Genomic DNA, 19,413 nt, shown 5'->3' on the forward strand with positions numbered 1-19,413 from the left:
TCCCATTTTTTTGGTTTTTTTCCCAAAATCCCATTTTTTCCCCACAAATCCCATTTTCCAAAAAAACTCTCTTTGCTTTTTTTGTGATTTTTTCCTCCCAAATCCCTATTTTTTGCCATTTTTTCTCCCCAAAATCCCTTTTTTTTGAGGATTTTCCCCCAAAATACATAATTTTAAAAACTTTTTTCCCAAAATCCCACTTTTTCTCCCCAACTGCTCACCGTCTCTCCCTTGTTCCCGGTTTTTCCAGGAATTCCAGGTCTCCCTCTGTCCCCTTTGTCCCCAAAAATCCCATTTTTCCTCCCAAAAATCCCATTTTTTTAGGTTTTTTCCCCAAAATCCCATTTTTTTAGGTTTTTTTCCCAAAATCCCATTTTTTCTCCCCAATTTCTCACCGTCTCTCCCTTGTTCCCGGTTTTTCCGGGAATTCCAGGTCTCCCTCTGTCCCCTTTGTCCCCTTGCTCCCCAGGAGGTCCAATCAGCCCAATGAGCCCGGGGTGGCCCTGGGGGGAAAATGGGGGAAAATTGGGAAAAATGGGGAAAAATGGGAAAAAATGGGGAAAAATGGGGAAAATGGGGAAAATGGGAAAATGGGGAAATGGGGAAAATGGGGGAAAATGGGGAAAAATGGGAAAATTAGGGAAAATTGGGGAAAATGGGGGAAAATGGGAAAATGGGAAAATTGGGGAAAAATGAGGAAATTGGGAAAAATGGGAAAAATGGGGAAAAGGGGATTTTGGGGGAAAAATGGGGAAAAATGAGGAAATTGGGAAAAATGGGAGAAAATGGGAAAATGGGGAAAATGGGGAAAATGGGGAAAATGGGGAAAAATGGGGAAAATGGGAAAAATGGGGAAATGGGGATTTTGGGGGAAAAATGGGGAAAATTGGGGAAATTGGAAAAATTGGGAAAATGGGGAAAAATGGGGGAAAATGGGAAAATGGGGGAAAATGGGAAAAATGGGGAAATTGGAAAAATTGGGGAAAAAAGGGGAAAATGGGAAAGATGGGAAAGATGGGGAAGATGGGGAAAAATTGGGGAAATTGGGGAAAATGGGATTTGGGGGGAAAATTGGAAAATGGGAAAAATATGGGAAAAATGGGGAAATTGGGGAATTGGGGAAAATGGGAGAAAATGGGGAAATTGGGAAAAATGGGGAAAATTGTGAAAAAATGGGGAAATGGGATGTGGAGGTAAATGGGGAAAAATGGGATTTGGGGAAAAATGGGAAAAAAGGGGGGAAATGGGGAAAACGGGAATTTGGGGGCCGAAAAGGGGATTTTGGGAATTCCAGGTGGAATTTTTAAAATTCCCAGTGGAATTTTGGGAAATCCCAGTGAAATTTTGGGAATTCTGTCAGAATTTTGGGAATTCCATCAGGATTTTGGGAATTCCTGAGGGAATTTTGTCGGAATTTTGGGAATTCCAGCAGAATTTTGGGAATTCCCAGAGGGAATTTTGGGAATTCCGTCAGGACTTTGGGAATTCTGGGTGGAATTTCGTCAGAATTTTGGGAATTCCCAGAGGGAATTTTGGCAATTCCATCAGGATTTCGGGAATTCCCGAGGGAATTTTTGGGAATTCCCAGAGGGAATTTTTTTTATTCCCCATGGAATTTTGGGAATTCTGTCAGGATTTTGGGAATTCTGTGGGAATTTAGGGAATTCCATGGGGATTTTTGGGAATTCCCAGAGGGAGTTTTTAAAATTCCCCATGAAATTTTGGGAATTCTGGGTGAAATTTTGGGAATTCTGTGGGAATTTTGTCAGAATTTTGGGAATTCTGGGTGAAATTTTGGGAATTCCCGGTGGAATTTTGGGAATTCCCGGTGGAATTTTGGGAATTCCGTGGGAATTTCGGGAATTCCCATCCCGACTCACCTTCTCCCCCTTGGCTCCCGAGTCTCCCTTCAGCCCTGGAATTCCTGGAGGTCCCTGAGGAGTTCGGGAAGAAATTTGGGATCCCAAAATTTGGGATTCTTGTTTTTTTGGGATTCCCAATTTTCGGGATTCCCATTTTTTGGGATTCCTCATTTTCCAGGATCACAGTTTTTTGGGATTCCCATTTTTTTGATAATTTTTTTTTTTAATCCCATTTTTTTGGAATTCCCCTTTTTTGGGATTCTCTTTTTTTTTTTTTTTGGGATTCTCTTTTTTGGGGTCCTTTTTTTTGGGATCCCAATTTTTTAGGATTCCCCTTTTTTAAATTCCTTTCTTGGGGATCCTTGGTTTTTTTTTTTTTCCTTTTTATCTCATTTTCTGGGATCCCAGTTTTTTGGGATTCCCATTTTTTTTGGGATTCCCAATTTTCGGTATTCCCATTTTTTGGATTTTTTTTTTTTTGCTTTTAATCCCATTTTTTGGGATTCCTCATTTTTCCAGGATCACCACTTTTGGGATTCTTTTTTTTTTTTTGGGATTCCCAATGTTCAGGATTCCCAGGTTTTTGGGATTTTTTTTATCCCATTTTTTGGGGATTCCTAATTTTGTGGGATCATCATTTTTTTGGGATTCCCCTTTTTTTGGGATTCCCATTTTTTTGATCCTTTTTTTTTTTAAATCCCATTTTTTGGAATTCTCTTTTTTTTGGGATTCTCATTTTTGGGATCCCAATTTTTTAGGATCCCAATTTTTTTTATCCCCTTTTTTTTGGGATCCTTTATTTTTTTTTTTCCTTTTTATTCCATTTTCTGGGATCCCAGTTTTTTGGGATTCCCATTTTTTTGGGATTGCCAATTTTCGGGATTCCCATTTTTTGGGATTTTTTTTTTTTTTATCCCATTTTTTGGGATCCCTCATTTTCTGGGATCACAATTTTTTGGGATTCCCATTTTTTTGGGGATTCCCCTTTTTTTGGGGATTCCCCTTTTTTTGGGGATTCCCCTTTTTTTGGGATTCCCATTTTTTGATCCTTTTTTTTTTTAAATCCCATTTTTTGGGATTCTCTTTTTTTTGAGATTCTCAGTTTTTAGGATCCCAATTTTTTTGGATTTCCCCCTTTTTTCCCCCCTATTTTTTAGGATCTTTTTTTTTTTTTTTTCCTTTTTATTCCATTTTTTGGGATCCCTCATTTTCCAGTATCACCTTTTTTTTTTGGGATTCCCATTTTTTTGGGGTTGCTTTTTTTGGTTTTGGGATCCCAAATTTTTGTTTTTGGGATCCCAAATTTTTTTTTTTGGGATCCCCATTTTTAGGATTCCCACTTTTCGGATCCATTTTTTTAGGATTCCCATTTTTTTGGGATTTTTTTTTTTGGGGATCCCAATTTTAAAAAATCTCCTTTTTTTAATCCCATTTTTTTGGGGATTCCCATCTTTCACGATTCCCTTTTTTTTTTTTTTTTGGGATCCCTTTTTTCCTCAATCCCTGATTTTTTTGGGATTCCAATTTTTCGGATTCCCCTTTTTTTATTCCCTTTTTTAAAAAAAAAATCCCATTTTTTTAAATCCCCATTTCTCAGAATCCTTTTTTTATAAATCCCCATTTTTTTGACTCCCAATTTTTCAGGATTCCCAATTTTTGACTCCCAATTTTTCAGGATTCCCGAATTTTTTGGGATCAGATTTTTGGGATTTCTCACTCACCACAGGGCCAGGAGGTCCAGCCTGACCTGGTTTTCCAGGTTTTCCTTGTTCTCCCTAAAAACAGACGGAAAATCCCAAAATTTCCACCCCAATCCCAAAATTTTTGGGTCCCAATCCCAGATTTTGGGGTTCGAAATCCCAATTTTCAGTTCCCAATCCCAGAGTTTTGGGTCCCAATCCCATTTTTTCAATCCCAAATCCCGAATTTCCCATCCCAAATCCCAATTTTTCTCACCCCGAATCCCAAATTTCCCATCCTAAATCCCAAATTTCTCATCCTAAATCCCATTTTTCCATCCCAATCCCATTTTTTCAGCCCCAAATGCTGAATTTCTCATCCTAAATCCCAAATTTTCTCACCCCAAATCCCGAATTTTCAATCCCAAATCCCAATTTCCCATACCAATTCCCAAATTTCCCATCCCAAATCCCATTTTTCTTCCCCAGATCCCAAATTTTCCATACCAATTCCCAAATTTCTCATCCCAAATCCCAAACTTTCGATCCCAAATCCCAAATTTCCCATCCAAAATACCATTTTTCATTCCCAAATTTCTGATCCCAAATCCCAAATTTTCAATCCCAATCCCATTTTTCAATCCCAAATCCCAAATTTTTGATCCAAATCCCATTTTTTCAGCCTCAAATCCCAATTTCCCATCCCAAATCCCGAATTTCCACCCCAAATCCCAAATTTTCCATCCCAAATCCTGAATTTCAGTCCCAAATCCCAAATTTTCAATCCCAAATCCCAAATTTCTCATCCAAAATCCCATTTTTCCATCCCAATCCCAATTTTTGCAGCCCCAAATCCTGAATTTCTCATCCTCAATCCCATTTTTTCAGCACTAAATCCTGAATTATTGATCCCAAATCCCATTTTTTCAGCCCCAAATCCTGAATTTCCCACCCCAAATCCCAAATTTTCAATCCAAATCCCAAATTTCCCACCTGAAATCCCAAATTTTCCATCCCAAATCCCAAATTTTTGATTCCAATCCCATTTTTCCATCCCAAATCCCAAATTTCTCCACCCAAATCCCAATTTTTTGATACAAATCCTATTTTTTCAGCCCCGAATCCTGAATTTTTGATTCCAAATCCCAAATTTTCCATCCCAAATCCAAAATTTCATCCCCAAATCCCAAATTTTCAATCCAAATCCCATTTTTTTCTGCCCCAAATCCCATATTTTGTCCCCAAATCCCATATTTTCTATTCCAATCCCATTTTTTTGATCCAAATCCCAAATTTCAGCCCCAAATACGATTTTTCCCACCCCAAATCCCAAATTTCCCTCCCCAAATCTCAAATTTTTGATCCCAAATCCCAAACTTTCGATCCCAAATCCCATTTTTCAATCCCAAATCCCATATTTTCAATCCCAAATCCCATTTTTTCCGCCTCAAATTCCAAATTTCCCATCCCAATCCCATTTTTTTGACCGCAAATCCCAAATTTCTGATCCCAAATCCCAATTTTTCCATCCCAATCCCATTTTTTCAGTCCACAATCCCATTTTTTGGCCCCAAATCCCAAATTTTCAGCCCCAAATCCCATTTTCCCACCCCAAATCCCGAATTTCCCATCCCAAATCCCAAATTTTCAGTCCCAAATTCCAAATTTTTGATTCCAGTCCCATTTTTTCAGCCCCGAATCTTGAATTTCTCATCCCAAATCCCAAATTTTCCATTCCAAATTTTTCCATTTTTTCAGCCCCAAATCCTGAATTATTGATTCCAATCCCATTTTTTCTATCCCAAATCCCAAATTTTTGATCCAAATCCCGAATTTCCCACCCCAAATCCCATTTTTCATTCCCAAATCCCAAATTTCTCATCCCAAATCCATTTTCTTGATCCCAAATCCCGAATTTCCCACCCCAAATCCCATTTCTTCACCTGAAATCCCAAATTTTCAATTCCAATGCCATTTTTCCCACCCCAAATCCCAAATTTCTCATCCCAAATCTGATTTATTTGATCAAAATCCCATTTTTCCCACCCCAAATCCCAAATTTCCCATCTCAAATCCCAAATTTTTCATCCCAATCCCATTTTTCCACCCCAAATCCCGAATTTCAGCCTCAAATCCCATTTTTCCAACCCCAAATCCCAAATTTTGTCCCCAAAATCCCCAAATTTTCGATCCCAAATCCCGAATTTCCCATCCCAAATCCCATATTTTCAATCCCAAATCCCAAATCCCACTTTTTCAGCCCCAAATCCCAAATTTTCAATCCAAATCCCATTTTTTCAGTCCCAAACCCAGAATTTTTGATCCCAAATCCCAAATTTCTCATCCCAAATTTTTGATCCCAAATCCCAAATTTTTGGTCCCAAATCCCGAATTTCCCACCCCAAATCCCAAATTTTGTCCCCAAAATCCCCAAATTTTTGATCCCAAATCCTGAATTTCGCATCCCAAATCCCAAATTTTCAATCCCAATCCCACTTTTCATTCCCAAATCCCAAATTTCCCACCCCAAATCCCATTTTTTCAATCCCAAATCCCAAATTTTCCATCCGAAATCCCAAATTTTTGATCCCAAATCCTGAATTTCAGTCCCAAATCCCAAATTTTTTACTCCAAATCCCAAATTTCCCATCCCAATCCCATTTTTTCGACCCCAAATCCCAAATTTTCCATCCCAAATCCCAAATTTTCCATCCCAAATCCCAAATTTCTGATCCCAAATCCCAAATTTTCCATCCCAATCCCATTTTTTCAGTCCACAATCCCATTTTTTGGCCCCAAATCCCAAATTTTCAATCCCAAATCCCAAATTTTTCACCCCAAATCCCGAATTATTGATTCCAATCCCATTTCTTCAGCCTCAAATCCCATTTTCTCAGCCCCAAATCCCGAATTTCCCATCCCAAATCCCATCTTTTCAATTCCAAATCCCATTTTTTCAGCCCCAAATCCCAAATTTCTTATCCCAAATCCCAAATCTCTGATCCCAAATCCCGAATTTTCAATCCCAAATCCCAAATTTTTGACTCCAAATCCCAAATTTCCCATCCCAAATCCCATTTTTTCAATCCCACATCCCATTTTTCAATCCCAAATCCCATTTTTTCCACCTCAAATCCCAAATTTCCCATCCCAATCCCATTTTTTTGACCCCAAATCCCAAATTTTCCATCCCAAATCCCAAATTTCTGATCCCAAATCCCAATTTTTCCATCCCAATCCCATTTTTTCAGTCCACAATCCCATTTTTTGGCCCCAAATCCCAAATTTTCAATCCCAAATCCCAAATTTTTCACCCCAAATCCCGAATTATTGATTCCAATCCCATTTCTTCAGCCCCAAATCCCAAATTTCCCATCCCAAATCCTATTTTTCCACCCCAAATCCCAAATTTCAGCCTCAAATCTCATTTTTCAGCCCCAAATCCAGAATTTCCCATCCCAATCCCATTTTTCCCACCCCAAATCCCAAATTTTCAATCCAAATCCCATTTTCTCAGCCCCAAATCCCGAATTTTTGATCCCAAATCCCAAATTTTTCACCCCAAATCCCGTTTTTTTCAGCCCCAAATACTGAATTCCCCATCTCAAATCCCATTTTTCAGCCCCAAATCCCAAATTTTCAGCCCCAAATCCCATTTTTTCAATCCCAAATCCCATTTTTCCACCCCAAATCCCGAATTTCCCATCCCAAATCCCATATTTTCAATTCCAAATCCCATTTTTTCAGCCCCAAATCCCATTTTTTTGGTTCCAAATCCCGAATTTCCCACCCCAAATCCCATTTTTTCAGCCCCAAATCCCAAATTTCTGACCCCAAATCCCGAATTTCCCATCCCTTGCTCACCACAGCTCCCGGCAATCCCCGAATTCCATCAGTTCCAGTTTTCCCAGGAATTCCCGCTGGTCCAACTGCTCCGGTTCTCCCAGGAGCTCCAACCGCTCCCGACTCGCCCTGAGGGGATTTCGGGAATTTTGGGAATTTTTTGGGAATTTTTGGGGAATTTTTTGGGAATTTTTGGGGATTTTTGGGAATTTTTTTGGGATTTTTTTGGTTTTGGAATTTTGGGATTTTTGGGGATTTTGGGGGATTTTGGGATTTTGGGAATTTTTGGGTTTTGGGGAATTTTGGGAGATTTGGGGTTTTGGGAATTTTTTTGAGGGAATTTTGGGATTTTGAAATTTTGGGGATTTTGGGAATTTTGGGGAATTTTGGGGTTTTTGGGAATTTTTTGGGGGGAATTTTTATTTTGGGATTTTTGGGATTTTTTGGGGATTTTGGGGAATTTTGGGAATTTTTTGGGAATTTTGGGAATTTTTGGGGAACTTGGGGAGGATTTGGGGGAATTTTGGGTGGAAATTTGGGGATTTGGGGGAATTTTTGGGAATATTTTTGGGTATTTTCTTTATTTTGGGGGATTTTTTGGGAATTTTTTGGAATTTTTGGGAGATTTTTTTTTAATTTTTGGGGATTTTGGGGATTTTGGGAAATTTTGGGTGGAAATTGGGGGATTTGGGGGAATTTTTGGGAATTTTTTTGGGTATTTTCTTTATTTTGGGGGATTTTTTTTTGATTTTTGGGAATTTTTGGGGATTTTTTGGGGTATTTTTGGGGTTTTTTGGGATTTTTGGGGATTTTTTGGATTTTCTGGGATTTTTTGGGGATTTTTTTGGGTTTTTTGGGGGGATTTTTTTGATTTTTGGGGTTTTTTTGGGATTTTTGGGGATTTTCACTCACCTTGGCTCCTTTCTCTCCCTGCCGCCCCTCAGGGCCTCGAGAGCCTGGAGGACCCTGCGGGGAAAAATGGGGAAAAATCATGGGAAATTGGGAAAAACAGGGAAAAATCATGGGAAAATGGGAAAAATGGGAAAATGGGGAAAAATCATGGGAAAAATGGGGAAAAATAATGGGAATAAAATGGGAAAAATGGGGGAAAATTGGGAAAAATAATGGGGAAAATGGGGAAAATGGGGAAAAATGGGAAAATGGGGAAATAATGGGAAAATAATGGGGAAAAAAAGGGGAAAAAGGGGAAAAATGGGGAAAATGGGGAAACAATGGGAACAATGGGCAAAAAAAGGGAAAATAATGGGAAAAATGGGGAAAATGGGAAAAATTATGGGGAAAATGGGGAAAATAATGGGGAAAAATAATGGGAAAAATGGGGAAAATAATAGGAAAATGGGGGAAAATGGGAAAAATGGGGAAAAATGGAAAAATGGGTGAAAATGGGGAAAATAATGCGGAAAATGGGGAAATGGGAAAATGGGGAAATGGGGAAAAAATGGGAAAAATGGGGGAAAATAATGGGAAAATGGGGAAAAAATGGAAAAATGGAAAAATGGGGGAATGGGAAAATGAGAAAAAATGGGGGAAAAAGGGAAAAACAATGGGAAAATGGGGAAAAAGGGAAAAATGGGGAAAATGAAATCATGGAAAAATGGGAAAAATGGGAAAAAATGGAAATGGAGAAAAATGGGAAAAATGGGAAAAAAATGGGGGGGAAAATGGGAGAAAAATGGGGAAAAAAGGGAAAATGGGGGAAAATGGGATAATGGGAAAAGTGGGAAAAAATGGGGAAAATGGGGAAAAACTGGAGAAAATTGGGGAAAATAATGGGAAATAATGGGAAAAATAATGGGAAAAATAATGGGAAAAATAATGGGAAAAAATGGGAAAAAATGGGAAAAATGGGGAATTAATGGGAAAATGGGGAAAAAATGGGGAAAAAAGGGGAAAAATGGGGAAGAAATGGGAAAATAATGGGGAAAAAGGGGAAAAAATGGGAAAAATGGGGAAAATGGGGGAAAAATGGGGAAAAATGAGGAAAAATGGGGAAAAATGGGGAAAATGGGGAAAATGGGGGAAAATGGGAGAAAAATGGGGAAAAACTGGAGAAAATTGGGGAAAATGATGGGAAATAATGGGAAATAATGGGAAAAATAATGGGAAAATAATGGGAAAATGGGGAAATAATGGGGAAATAATGGGGAAATAATGGGGAAAATAATGGGGAAAAAATGGGGAAAAAATGGGGTAAAAATGGGTAAAAATGGGGAGAAATGGGGGAAATAATGTGAAAAATGGGAAAAAATGGGGAAAAATGGTGAAAAAATGGGAAAAATGGGGGAAAAATGGGGAAAAATGGGGGAAAATGGGTGAAAATTGGGAAAATAATGGGGAAAATGGGGAAATGGGGAAATGGGGAAAAAATGGGAAAAATGAGGGGAAAATAATGGGAAAATGGGGAAAAATGGGGAAATAATGGAAAAAATGGGGGGGGAAAATGGGAAAAATGAGAAAAAAATGAGAAAAAAATGTGGGAAAAAGGGAAAAATAGTGGGGAAAATGGGGAAATCATGGAAAAATGGGGAAAATGGGAAAAGAATGGGAAAAATGGGGAAATGGGGGAAAATGGGGAAAGTGGGGAAAATATGGAAAATAATGGGGAAAAATAATGGGAAAATGGGGAAATAATGGGGAAAATAATGGGGAAAAAATGGGGTAAATGGGGAGAAATGGGGAAATTGGAGAAATTGGGGAAAATGGGGAAATAATGGGAAAACTGATGGGGAAATTGATGGGAAAAATAATGGGAAAAAATGGGAAAAGATAATGGGGGGAAAATGGGGAAAATCATGGGGAAAATGGGGAAATTGGGAAAAATGGGGAAAATCATGGAAAAATGGTGAAAATGGGGAAAAAATGGGGAAAAAATGGGGAAAATAATAGGAAAATGGGGGAAAATGGGAAAAATGGGGAAAAATGGAAAAATGGGTGAAAATGGGGAAAATAATGGGGAAAAAATCGGGAAATGGGAAAATGGTGAAATGGGGAAAAAATGGGAAAAATGAGGGGAAAATAATGGGAAAATAATGGGAAAATGGGGAAAAAATGGGGGAAATAATGGAAAAAATGGGGGGAAAATGGGAAAAATGAGAAAAAAAATGTGGGAAAAAGGGAAAAATAATGGGGAAAATGGGAAAAATGGGAAAAAAAATGGGGGAAATGGAGAAAAATGGGAAAAATGGGAAAATGGGGAAAAAATGGGGAAAATGGGAAAAATAATGGGGGAAAATGGGGAAAAATGGGGAAAATGGGAAAAATAATGGGAAAAAATGCGGAAAATGGGGAAAATAATGGGAAAAATAATGGGAAAAATGGGGAAAAAAGGGAGAAATGGGGGAAAAAAATGGGAAAAATTATGGGAGAAATGGGGAAAATAACGGGGAAAATGGGAAAAAATGGGGAAAATGGGAAAATGGGGAAAATAATGGGAAAAGTGGGTCAGAAGCAGGGATTTACCCTTTTTCCGATGGGCCCTGGCGCTCCGTTCTCACCGGTGGGACCTGGAGAGCCCTGGGGGGAAATTGGGATCAGAGCAGAAATTCCCAAAGTTTGGGAGCCCAGAATTGCCTAAATCCCCAAGGTTTGGGATCCCAGAATTCCCTAAATTCCCAGAGTTTGGGAGCTCAGAATTCCCAAAATTTGGGAGCCCAGAATTCCCCAAATCCCCAAAGTTTGGGATCCAGAAATTCCCAAAATCCCCACTCAGTGCAATCCCAGAATTCCCAAAATCCCCAAAGTTTGGGAGCCCAGAATTCCCTAAATTCCCAAAATTTGGGAGTCCAGAATTCCCTAAATCCCCAAAATTTGGGATCCCAGAATTCCCTAAATTCCCAAAATTCGGGAGCTCAGAATTCCCTAAATTCCCTAAATTTGGGATCCCAGAATTCCCTAAATTCCCAACGTTTGGGAGCCCAGAATTCCCTAAATTTGGGATCTCAGAATTCCCTAAATCTGGGAGCCCAGAATTCCCAAAAACCCAAAATTTGGGAGCCCAGAATTCCCAAAATTTGGGAGCCCAGAATTCCCAAAAACCCAAAATTTGAGATCTCAGAATTCCCAAAAACCCAAAATTTGGGATCCCAGAATTCCCCAAATCCCCAAAATTTGAGATTTCAGAATTCTCAAAATCCCCAATCACTGGGATCCCAGAATTCCCAAAATTCCCAAAATTTGGGATCCAGAAATTCCCAAAATTTGATCCCAGAATTCCCACAATTTGGGATCCCAGAATTCCCAAAAACCCAAAATTTGGGATCCCAGAATTCCCAAAATCCCCAATCATTGGGATCCCGAAATCCCCAAAATTTGGGAGCCCAGAATTCCCAAAAACCCAAAATTTGGGATCTCAGAATTCCCAAAATCCCCAATCAGTGGGATCCCAGAATTCCCAAAATTTGGGATCCCAGAATTCCCAGTCAATTCCCCCCAGAATTCCCAAAATCTGGGAATTTCCCCCAAAATTCCCAAAATCCAAGAATTTTCCCCTAAAATTCCCAAAATCCAGGACTTTTCCCCCAAAACCTGGTAATTTTTCCCCAGAAATCCTCAAATCCAGGAATTTTCTCCCCCAAAATTCCCAAAATCCAGGAATTTTTCCATGACATTCCCAAAATCTGGGAATTTTTTCCCAAAATCCGGGAATTTCCCCCCAAAATTCCCGAATTTCTCTCACCGTCTCTCCCGGCTCTCCATCCTCTCCTCTCTCCCCTTTGGCTCCATCCTGACCCTGCAGAAAAAAACCCCAAAATCCCAGGAATTTACCCCAAAATCCCCGGGAAATTCCCAGATTTCCACGGGAAAAGCACAAATCTGGGAGTTTTTTTGGGGGAAAATTCAGATTTTTGGGGATTTTGGGAATTCTCACCCTGGGGCCGACCTCGCCAGGAGGACCGGGATCGCCCGGGAAACCCACTGGACCCTGGAATGGGGAAAAATGGGAAAATTGGGAAAATTGAGAGAAATGGGAAAAATGGGAAATTGGGGAAATTGGGGAAAATGGGAAAAATATGGGAAAATGGGGAAAAAAGGGGAAAATATCCAGGAAAATGGGAAAAAAAGGGGAAAATATCCAGGAAAATGAGGGAAATGGGGAAAAATGGGGAAATCCGGGAAAATCCGGGAAAATGGGGAGAAATGGGAAAAATGGGGAAAATAATTGGAAAAATGGGAAAAATGGAAAAAATGGGGAAAAAATGGGGAAAAATGGGGAAAAATGGGGAAAAAGGGAAAAAAGGGAAAAAATGGGAAAATGGGGAAATTGGGGAAATTGGGAAAATAATGGGGAAAAATGGGGAAAAATGGGGAAAAAATGGGGAAAAATGGGGAAAATATGAAAATGGGAAAAAATGAGGAAAATGGGGAAAAATTTGGAAATGGGAGAAATGGAGGAAATAATGGGAAAATGGGAAAAATGGGAAAAATGGGAAAAATAATGGGAAAAATGGGGGAAATGGAGAGAAAAAGGCAAAAAATGGAAAAAAGGAAAATAATGGGGAAAAATGGGGAAAAATGACAAAAAAGGGAAAAATAAAGGGAAAAAATTGGGAAAAAATGGCAAGAAATGGGTTAAAATGGGGGAAAATGGGGAAAAAATGAGGGAAAAATGGGGAAAAATGGGAATAAAGGGGAAAAAGGGAAAAATGGGAAAAATAGGAAATGGGGGAAAATGGGGAAAATGGGAAAAAAAGAGAAAATAAGGGGGAAAAAATGGGGAAAATTGTGTAAAAAATTCCGGAAAAAATAGGGAAAAATTGTAAAAAAATCCAGAAAAAATGGGGAAAAATGGGGAAAAAATGGGAAAAAGGGGGAAAAATGGTGAAAATAATGGGAAAAATGGGGGAAATAGGGGGAAAAATTGAAAAAAATGGGAAAAAATGGGAAAAAAATGGGAAAAAAATGGTAAAAAATTCCGGAAAATGGGGAAAAATGGGAAAAATTGGAAAAAATTGCGAAAATAAAATGGGAAAAATTGGAAACATTCAGGAAAAATCTTGAAAAATGGGGGGAAAATGGGGGAAAATGTGAAAAAAATGGGGAGAAAAATGGTAAAAATTCCAGAAAAAATGGGGTGAAATTAAAAAACATGAAAAAATGGGGAAATGGGGAAAAATGGGAAAAATGGGAAAATGGGAAAATAGGGATGGGAAAAATGGGGGAATTGGTGGGAAAAATTGGAAAAAATGGGAAAAAATGGGAAAATTGGGGAAAAAATGGTAAAAAATTCCAGAAAAAATAGGGAAAAATTGTAAAAAAATCCAGAAAAAATGGGGAAAAATGGGGGAAAAATGGGAAAAATGGGAAAATGGTGAAAGTAATGGGAAAAATGGGGGAAATAGGGGGAAAAATTGAAAAAAATGGGAAAAAATGGGGAAAAAATGGGAAAAAAATTGTAAAAAATTCTGGAAAAAATGGGGAAAAATTGTAAAAAAATCCAGAAAAAATGGGGGGAAAAATGGGAAAAAATTGGAAAAAATTGCAGAAAATGGGGTAAAAATGGGGAAAATATTGGAAAACATTCAGGAAAAAATTCTGGAAAAATAGGGGGAAAATGGGGAAAGAATTGGAAAAAATTCCGGAAAAAATTCTGGAAAAAAATGGGGAGAAAATGGGGGAAAATGTGAAAAAAAATGGGGAGAAAAATGGTAAAAAATTCCAGAAAAAATGGGGAAAAATTGTAAAAAATCCGGAAAAAATGGGGAAAATGGGGAAAAATGGGAAAATGGGAAAAATGGGTGAAAATAATGGGAAAAATGGGGAAAGGAAAATTGGAAAAAATGGGAAAATGGGGAAAATGGGAAATCAGAAAAAATCCGGAAAAATAGGGAAAAATTGTAAAAAAATCCAGAAAAAATGGGGGGAAAAATGGGAAAAATGGGAAAATGGTGAAAATAATGGGAAAAATGGGGGAAATAGGGGGAAAAATTGAAAAAAATGGGAAAAAATGGGGAAAAAATGGGAAAAAATGGGAAAAAAATTGTAAAAAAATCCGAAAAAATAGGGAAAAATTGTAAAAAAATCCAGAAAAAATGGGGGGAAAAATGGGAAAAAATTGGAAAAAATTGCAGAAAATGGGGTAAAAATGGGGAAAAAAGTGGAAAAAATTCAGGAAAACATTCCGGAAAAAAATGGGGGAGAAAATGGGGGAAAATGTGAAAAAAAAAAGGGGAGAAAAATGGGAAAAAATTCCGGAAAAAATGGGGAAAAATTGTAAAAAAATCCAGAAAAAATGGGGAAAATGGGGAAAAAATGGGAAAAAAATAGGGAAAAATGGGAAAAATAGGGAAAAATGGGAAAAAATGGGGAGAATTGGAAAAAATGGGAAAAAAGTGAAAAAAATGGGAAAAAATAGGGGAAAAAATGGGGAAAAAATGGTAAAAAATTCCAGAAAAAATGGAGAAAAATTGTAAAAAATTCCGGAAAAAATGGGAAAAAAATTGGAAAAAATGGGGAAAAATGGGGAAAAAGTGGGAGTTTTTTGGGGAATTTTTTGGGGATATTTTTTGGGAATTTTTGGGGATTTTTGGGCTCTCAGACTCACGGGGTTTCCCTTGGGTCCATCGTCCCCAGGAGGTCCTTTTCCCCCCGGAGGTCCTGCAGCTCCCGAGGATCCCGATTCGCCTTTCTCCCCTCGATCCCCGCGGGGACCCTGCGGGAAATTCCGGAACGTTCCGGGAAATTCCGGAACATTTGGGAATGGCAGGGAAATTTTGGGGGGTTTGGGGGGTTTTGGGGATTTTTTTGGGGATTTTTGGGATTTTTGGGGTTTTTTTTATTTTTTAATGGATTTTTAAAGATTTTTAAAGATTTTTTGGAGGATTTTTGGGGGATTTTTTTGATTTTTGGGGGATTTTTGGGGATTTTTGGGGGATTTTTTTGATTTTTGGGGATTTTTTGGGATTTTTTTTGATTTTTTGGGGATATTTTGGGATTTCTTTTGGATTTTTTGGGATTTTTGGGGTTTTGGGGATTTTTTTGGATTTTGGGGGATTTTTTTGGAGTTTTTTTTGAATTTTTTTTTTATTTTGGGGGATTTTGTGGGATTTTTTGGGGATTTGTTGAGGTTTTTGGGATTTTGGGGATTTTTTGGGATATTTTGGGAGAATTTTGGGTGTTTTTTGGGTGATTTTTCTGGGATTTTTGGGGGATTTTGGGGTTTTTTGGGGATTTTTTTGGGATTTTTTGGGATTTTTGGGGGACTTTTTTGGGATTTTTTTTTATTTTTGGGGGATTTTTTGGGGGTTATTTTGGAGGATTTTTTGGGTTTTTTTTTGAGGATTTTAGGGGATTTTTTGGATGAGTTTTTGGGGATTTTTGGGGGATTTTTTTGATTTTTGGATTTTTTGGATTTTGGGGATTTTTTGGTGATTTTTTGGGGTTTTTTTGGGGGATTTTTGGGGATTTTGGGGATTTTTTGTGATTTTTGAGGATTTTTGGGATTTTTGAGTAATTTTGGGAGGATTTTTGGGGATTTTTTGTGGATGCTTTTTGAGGATTTTTTGGTGATTTTGGGGTTTTTTTTTGGAGGGATTTCAGGGGATTTTTGGAGGATTTTTTGGGGATTTTTTGGAGGATTTTAGGGGTGATTTTTTGGGATTTTTTGAGGGATTTTTTGGAGGATTTTTTGGAGATTTTTTGGGGATTTTTTGGAGGATTTTTTGGGGGATTTTTTGGGGTTTTTTTGAGGGATTTTTGGGGATTTTTTGAGATTTTTGGGAGGATTTTTGGAGAATTTTTTGAGATTTTTTGGTGGATTTTTGGTGGATTTTTGGGGGATTTTTTGGAGGATTTTGGGGTGATTTTTGGGGTTTTTTTGAGGGATTTCAGGGGATTTTTAGGGATTTTTTTAATTCTTTTTTTGGAGGATTTTTGGGGGATTTTTTTGAGGATTTTTTGGGGATTTTTAGGGAATTTTTTATTATTTTTGGAGGATTTTTTTGGATTTTTTGGGGGATTTTTTGGGGATTTTTTTGGGGATTTTTAGGTGATTTTAAAATTTTTTTTTGGAGGATTTTTTTTTTTTTTTTTTTGGATTCTTTTTGGGTTTTTTTGGGAATTTTCTCACCTTGGCTCCAGGTTCTCCCTGAATTCCTGGAGTTCCTGGTTCACCTGGATCACCCTGAGGGGGGAGAGAGAGATTTGGGAATTCCCAAAATTCCCATCGGGAATCCAAAATCCATTTGGAATTCCCAAAATTCCAGCTGGGATTCCCAAAATCTGCCCTGAAATCCCCAAAATTCCACCTGGAATCCCCAAAATTCCACCTAAAATCCCCAAAATTCCACCTGAAATCCCCAAATTCCATCCTGAATCCCCAAAATTCCACCTTGGATCTCCCAAATTCCCCCAAAATTCTGCCCTGGATCCCAAAAATTCCCCAAATTCCACTCAGAATCCCAAACATTCCACCTGCAACCCCCAAAATCCATCCTGGAACCCCAAAATTCCCAAAATTTCCCCCCAAATTCACCCAAAATTCCCAAAATTTCCCCCAAAATTCATCCTGGATCCCCAAAATTCCTGAAATTTTCCCCCAAGTTCACCCAAAATTCCTACCTGGATACCCAAAATCCCCAATATTCCCCCCAAAATCCATCCTGAATCCCCAAAATTCCACCCTGGATCCCCAAAATTCCCAGAATTTACCCAAAATTCCACCCCAGATCCCAAAAATTCCTGAAATTTCCCCCCAAAATTTCCCCCAAAATTCCACCCTGGATCCCCAAAATTCCTGAAATTTTCCTCAAATTCCCCTGGGGGCCCCTGATCCCCAAAAATTTCCCTAAACTCCCAAAATTTCCCGAAAATCTGCACCCAGACTTCTGCACACTTCCAAAATCCCCCAAAATTCCTTGTTTTCCCAAAATTCCTAAATTTTCCCTCAAACCCCAAATCTATCCTGCAACCCCAGTCTCCACCCAAAATCCCCCAAGTCCCCAAATTTTTCCCCAATCCATCTTGATCTCAAAATTCCTTAAAATTTCCAAATTCCATCTTAGATCCCCAAAATCCCTCAAATTTTCCCCCAAATCCTCCAAAATTCCACCCAAAATCCCCAAATTTCCACCCAGGACTTCTGAAATTCCTGGAATTTCCCCCAAAATCCAACCTGGATCTCCAAAATTCCCAAAATTTCCTCCCAAATTCCCCCAAAATTCCACCCTGGATCCCCAAAATTCCCGAAATTTTCCCCCAAATCCCCCAAAATTCCACCCTGGATCCCTAAAATCCATCCTGGAACTCCCAAATTCCCAAAATTCCCCCAAAATCCATCCTGAATCCCCAAAATTCCCAAAATCCCCCCAAAAATCCACCCTGGATCCCCAAAATTCCGAAAATTTCCCCCCAATTTCCCCAAAATTCCACCCTGGAATCCCAAAATTCCTGAAATTTCCTCCCAAATTCCCCCAAAATTCCATCCTGGATCCCCAAAATTCCCCAAATTCCCAAAATTTCCCCCCAAATTCCACCCAGATTAAATTCCCACTTCCTCAGTTCCCCCAAAACCAACTCCAGAACCCCAAAATTCTGTACTCCCTCCCACCTCCCAGCACCCTGGATCCCTAAAATCCATCCTGGACCTCCCAAATTCCCAAAATTTCCCCCAGAATTCCCCCAAATTCCCAAAATTTCCCCAAATTTCCCCCAAATTCTCCCAAAATTCTCCCAAATTCCATTCTGGATCCTCAAAATTCCACCCAAAGTCCCCCAAATCCCCAAAATTTTCTCCCAAAATCCATCCTGGATCCCCAAAATCCCCAAAATTTCCCCCAAAATTCCATCCCGGATCCCCAAAATCCCCCAAATCCCCAAAATTTCCCCAAATTTTCCCCCAAATTTACCTTCTCCCCAGGAGGTCCCAAATTCCCGACTCCTCCCGGAGGTCCTTGAGGTCCCTGGATTGGGGAATTTCGGGAATTTTGGGAATTTTGGGAATTTTGGGAATCAGGAATCACCCCAAATTTTTTGGGATGAGCTCTCCCCGATTTCGGGGATTTTTGGGGGATTTTTTGGGGATTTTTTGGGGATTTTTTGGGGGATTTTTGGGGATTTTTTGGGGATTTTTTGGGGATTTTTTGGGGTTTTTGACTCACGTCAGCTCCGGAAGCTCCAGCAGGACCTCGAGGGCCAGGAGGGCCTGGGGGACCCTGGGAAGTGGGAATTTGGGGAATTTTGGGGATTTTGGGGGAATTTGGGAATTTTTTGGGGGAATTTTGGGGATTTTAGGGGATTTTAGGAGAATTTTAGGGAATTTTGGGGGAATTTTTGGGGATTTTGGGATTGGAGAAGGGAATTTAGGGGAATTTTGGGGAATTTGGAAATTTTGGGGAATTTTGGGGAATTTTTGGGAATTTAGGGGAATTTTGGGATTGGCAGAGAGGAATTTTGGGGTTGGGAATTTGGGGAATTTTGGGAATTTTTGGGAATTTTTGGGAATTTTGGGATTGGCAGAGAGGAATTTTGGAGGTTGGGAATTTGGGGAATTTTGGGGAAATTTGGGAATTTGGGAATTTAGGGGGAATTTGGGAATTTGGAAATTTTGGGAATTTGGGGGATTTTTGGGGAATTTTGGGATTGGGGAGGAGAAATTTGGGAATGAAGGAATTTAGGGACTTTTGGGGAATTTAGGGAATTTAGGGAATTTTGGGAATTTGGGAATTTTTGGGAATTTTGGGGAATTTGGGGGAATTTTGGGATTGGGGAGGAGAAATTTGGGAAGGAAGGAATTTAGGGAATTTTGGGGAATTTAGGGAATTTGGGAATTCAGGAATTTTGGGAATTTGGGGGAATTTTGGGGAATTTAGGGAACTGTGACTCACCAGAGGTCCAACATCTCCTGTCTCACCTTTGTCACCTGCTGGTCCCGGAGAGCCCTGAGGGAAATTCGGGAATTTTTGGGGATTTTTGGGGATTTTTGGGGGATTTTTTGGAATTTTTGGGAATTTTTGGGAATTTTTTGCAATTTTTTTGGAATTTTTTTTGAATTTTTGGGAATTTTGGGGAATTTT

General features: G+C 38.9%; 1 protein-coding gene across 1 annotated transcript in view; it reads right to left on the reverse strand.

Annotated features, from left to right (window-relative positions):
• The window catches only part of LOC146421533 (uncharacterized), a gene marked incomplete at both ends in the record, with an annotated part of 51,097 nt that overhangs the window by 6,996 nt on the left and 24,688 nt on the right, over positions 1–19,413 (reverse strand). The window contains 10 exons of the mRNA XM_085047160.1: positions 396–503; positions 1,881–1,934; positions 3,584–3,637; positions 7,406–7,513; positions 8,297–8,350; positions 10,865–10,918; positions 12,081–12,134; positions 12,273–12,326; positions 14,946–15,053; positions 16,470–16,523. Of these exons, the coding sequence (XP_084903286.1) occupies positions 396–503; positions 1,881–1,934; positions 3,584–3,637; positions 7,406–7,513; positions 8,297–8,350; positions 10,865–10,918; positions 12,081–12,134; positions 12,273–12,326; positions 14,946–15,053; positions 16,470–16,523 (702 nt within the window). The remainder of the gene's footprint in view (positions 1–395; positions 504–1,880; positions 1,935–3,583; positions 3,638–7,405; positions 7,514–8,296; positions 8,351–10,864; positions 10,919–12,080; positions 12,135–12,272; positions 12,327–14,945; positions 15,054–16,469; positions 16,524–19,413) is intronic.

The sequence above is a fragment of the Lichenostomus cassidix genome, unplaced genomic scaffold, assembly GCF_008360975.1.
Source record: "Lichenostomus cassidix isolate B80296 unplaced genomic scaffold, HeHo_3.0 HiC_scaffold_33, whole genome shotgun sequence".
Taxonomy (NCBI): domain Eukaryota; kingdom Metazoa; phylum Chordata; class Aves; order Passeriformes; family Meliphagidae; genus Lichenostomus; species Lichenostomus cassidix.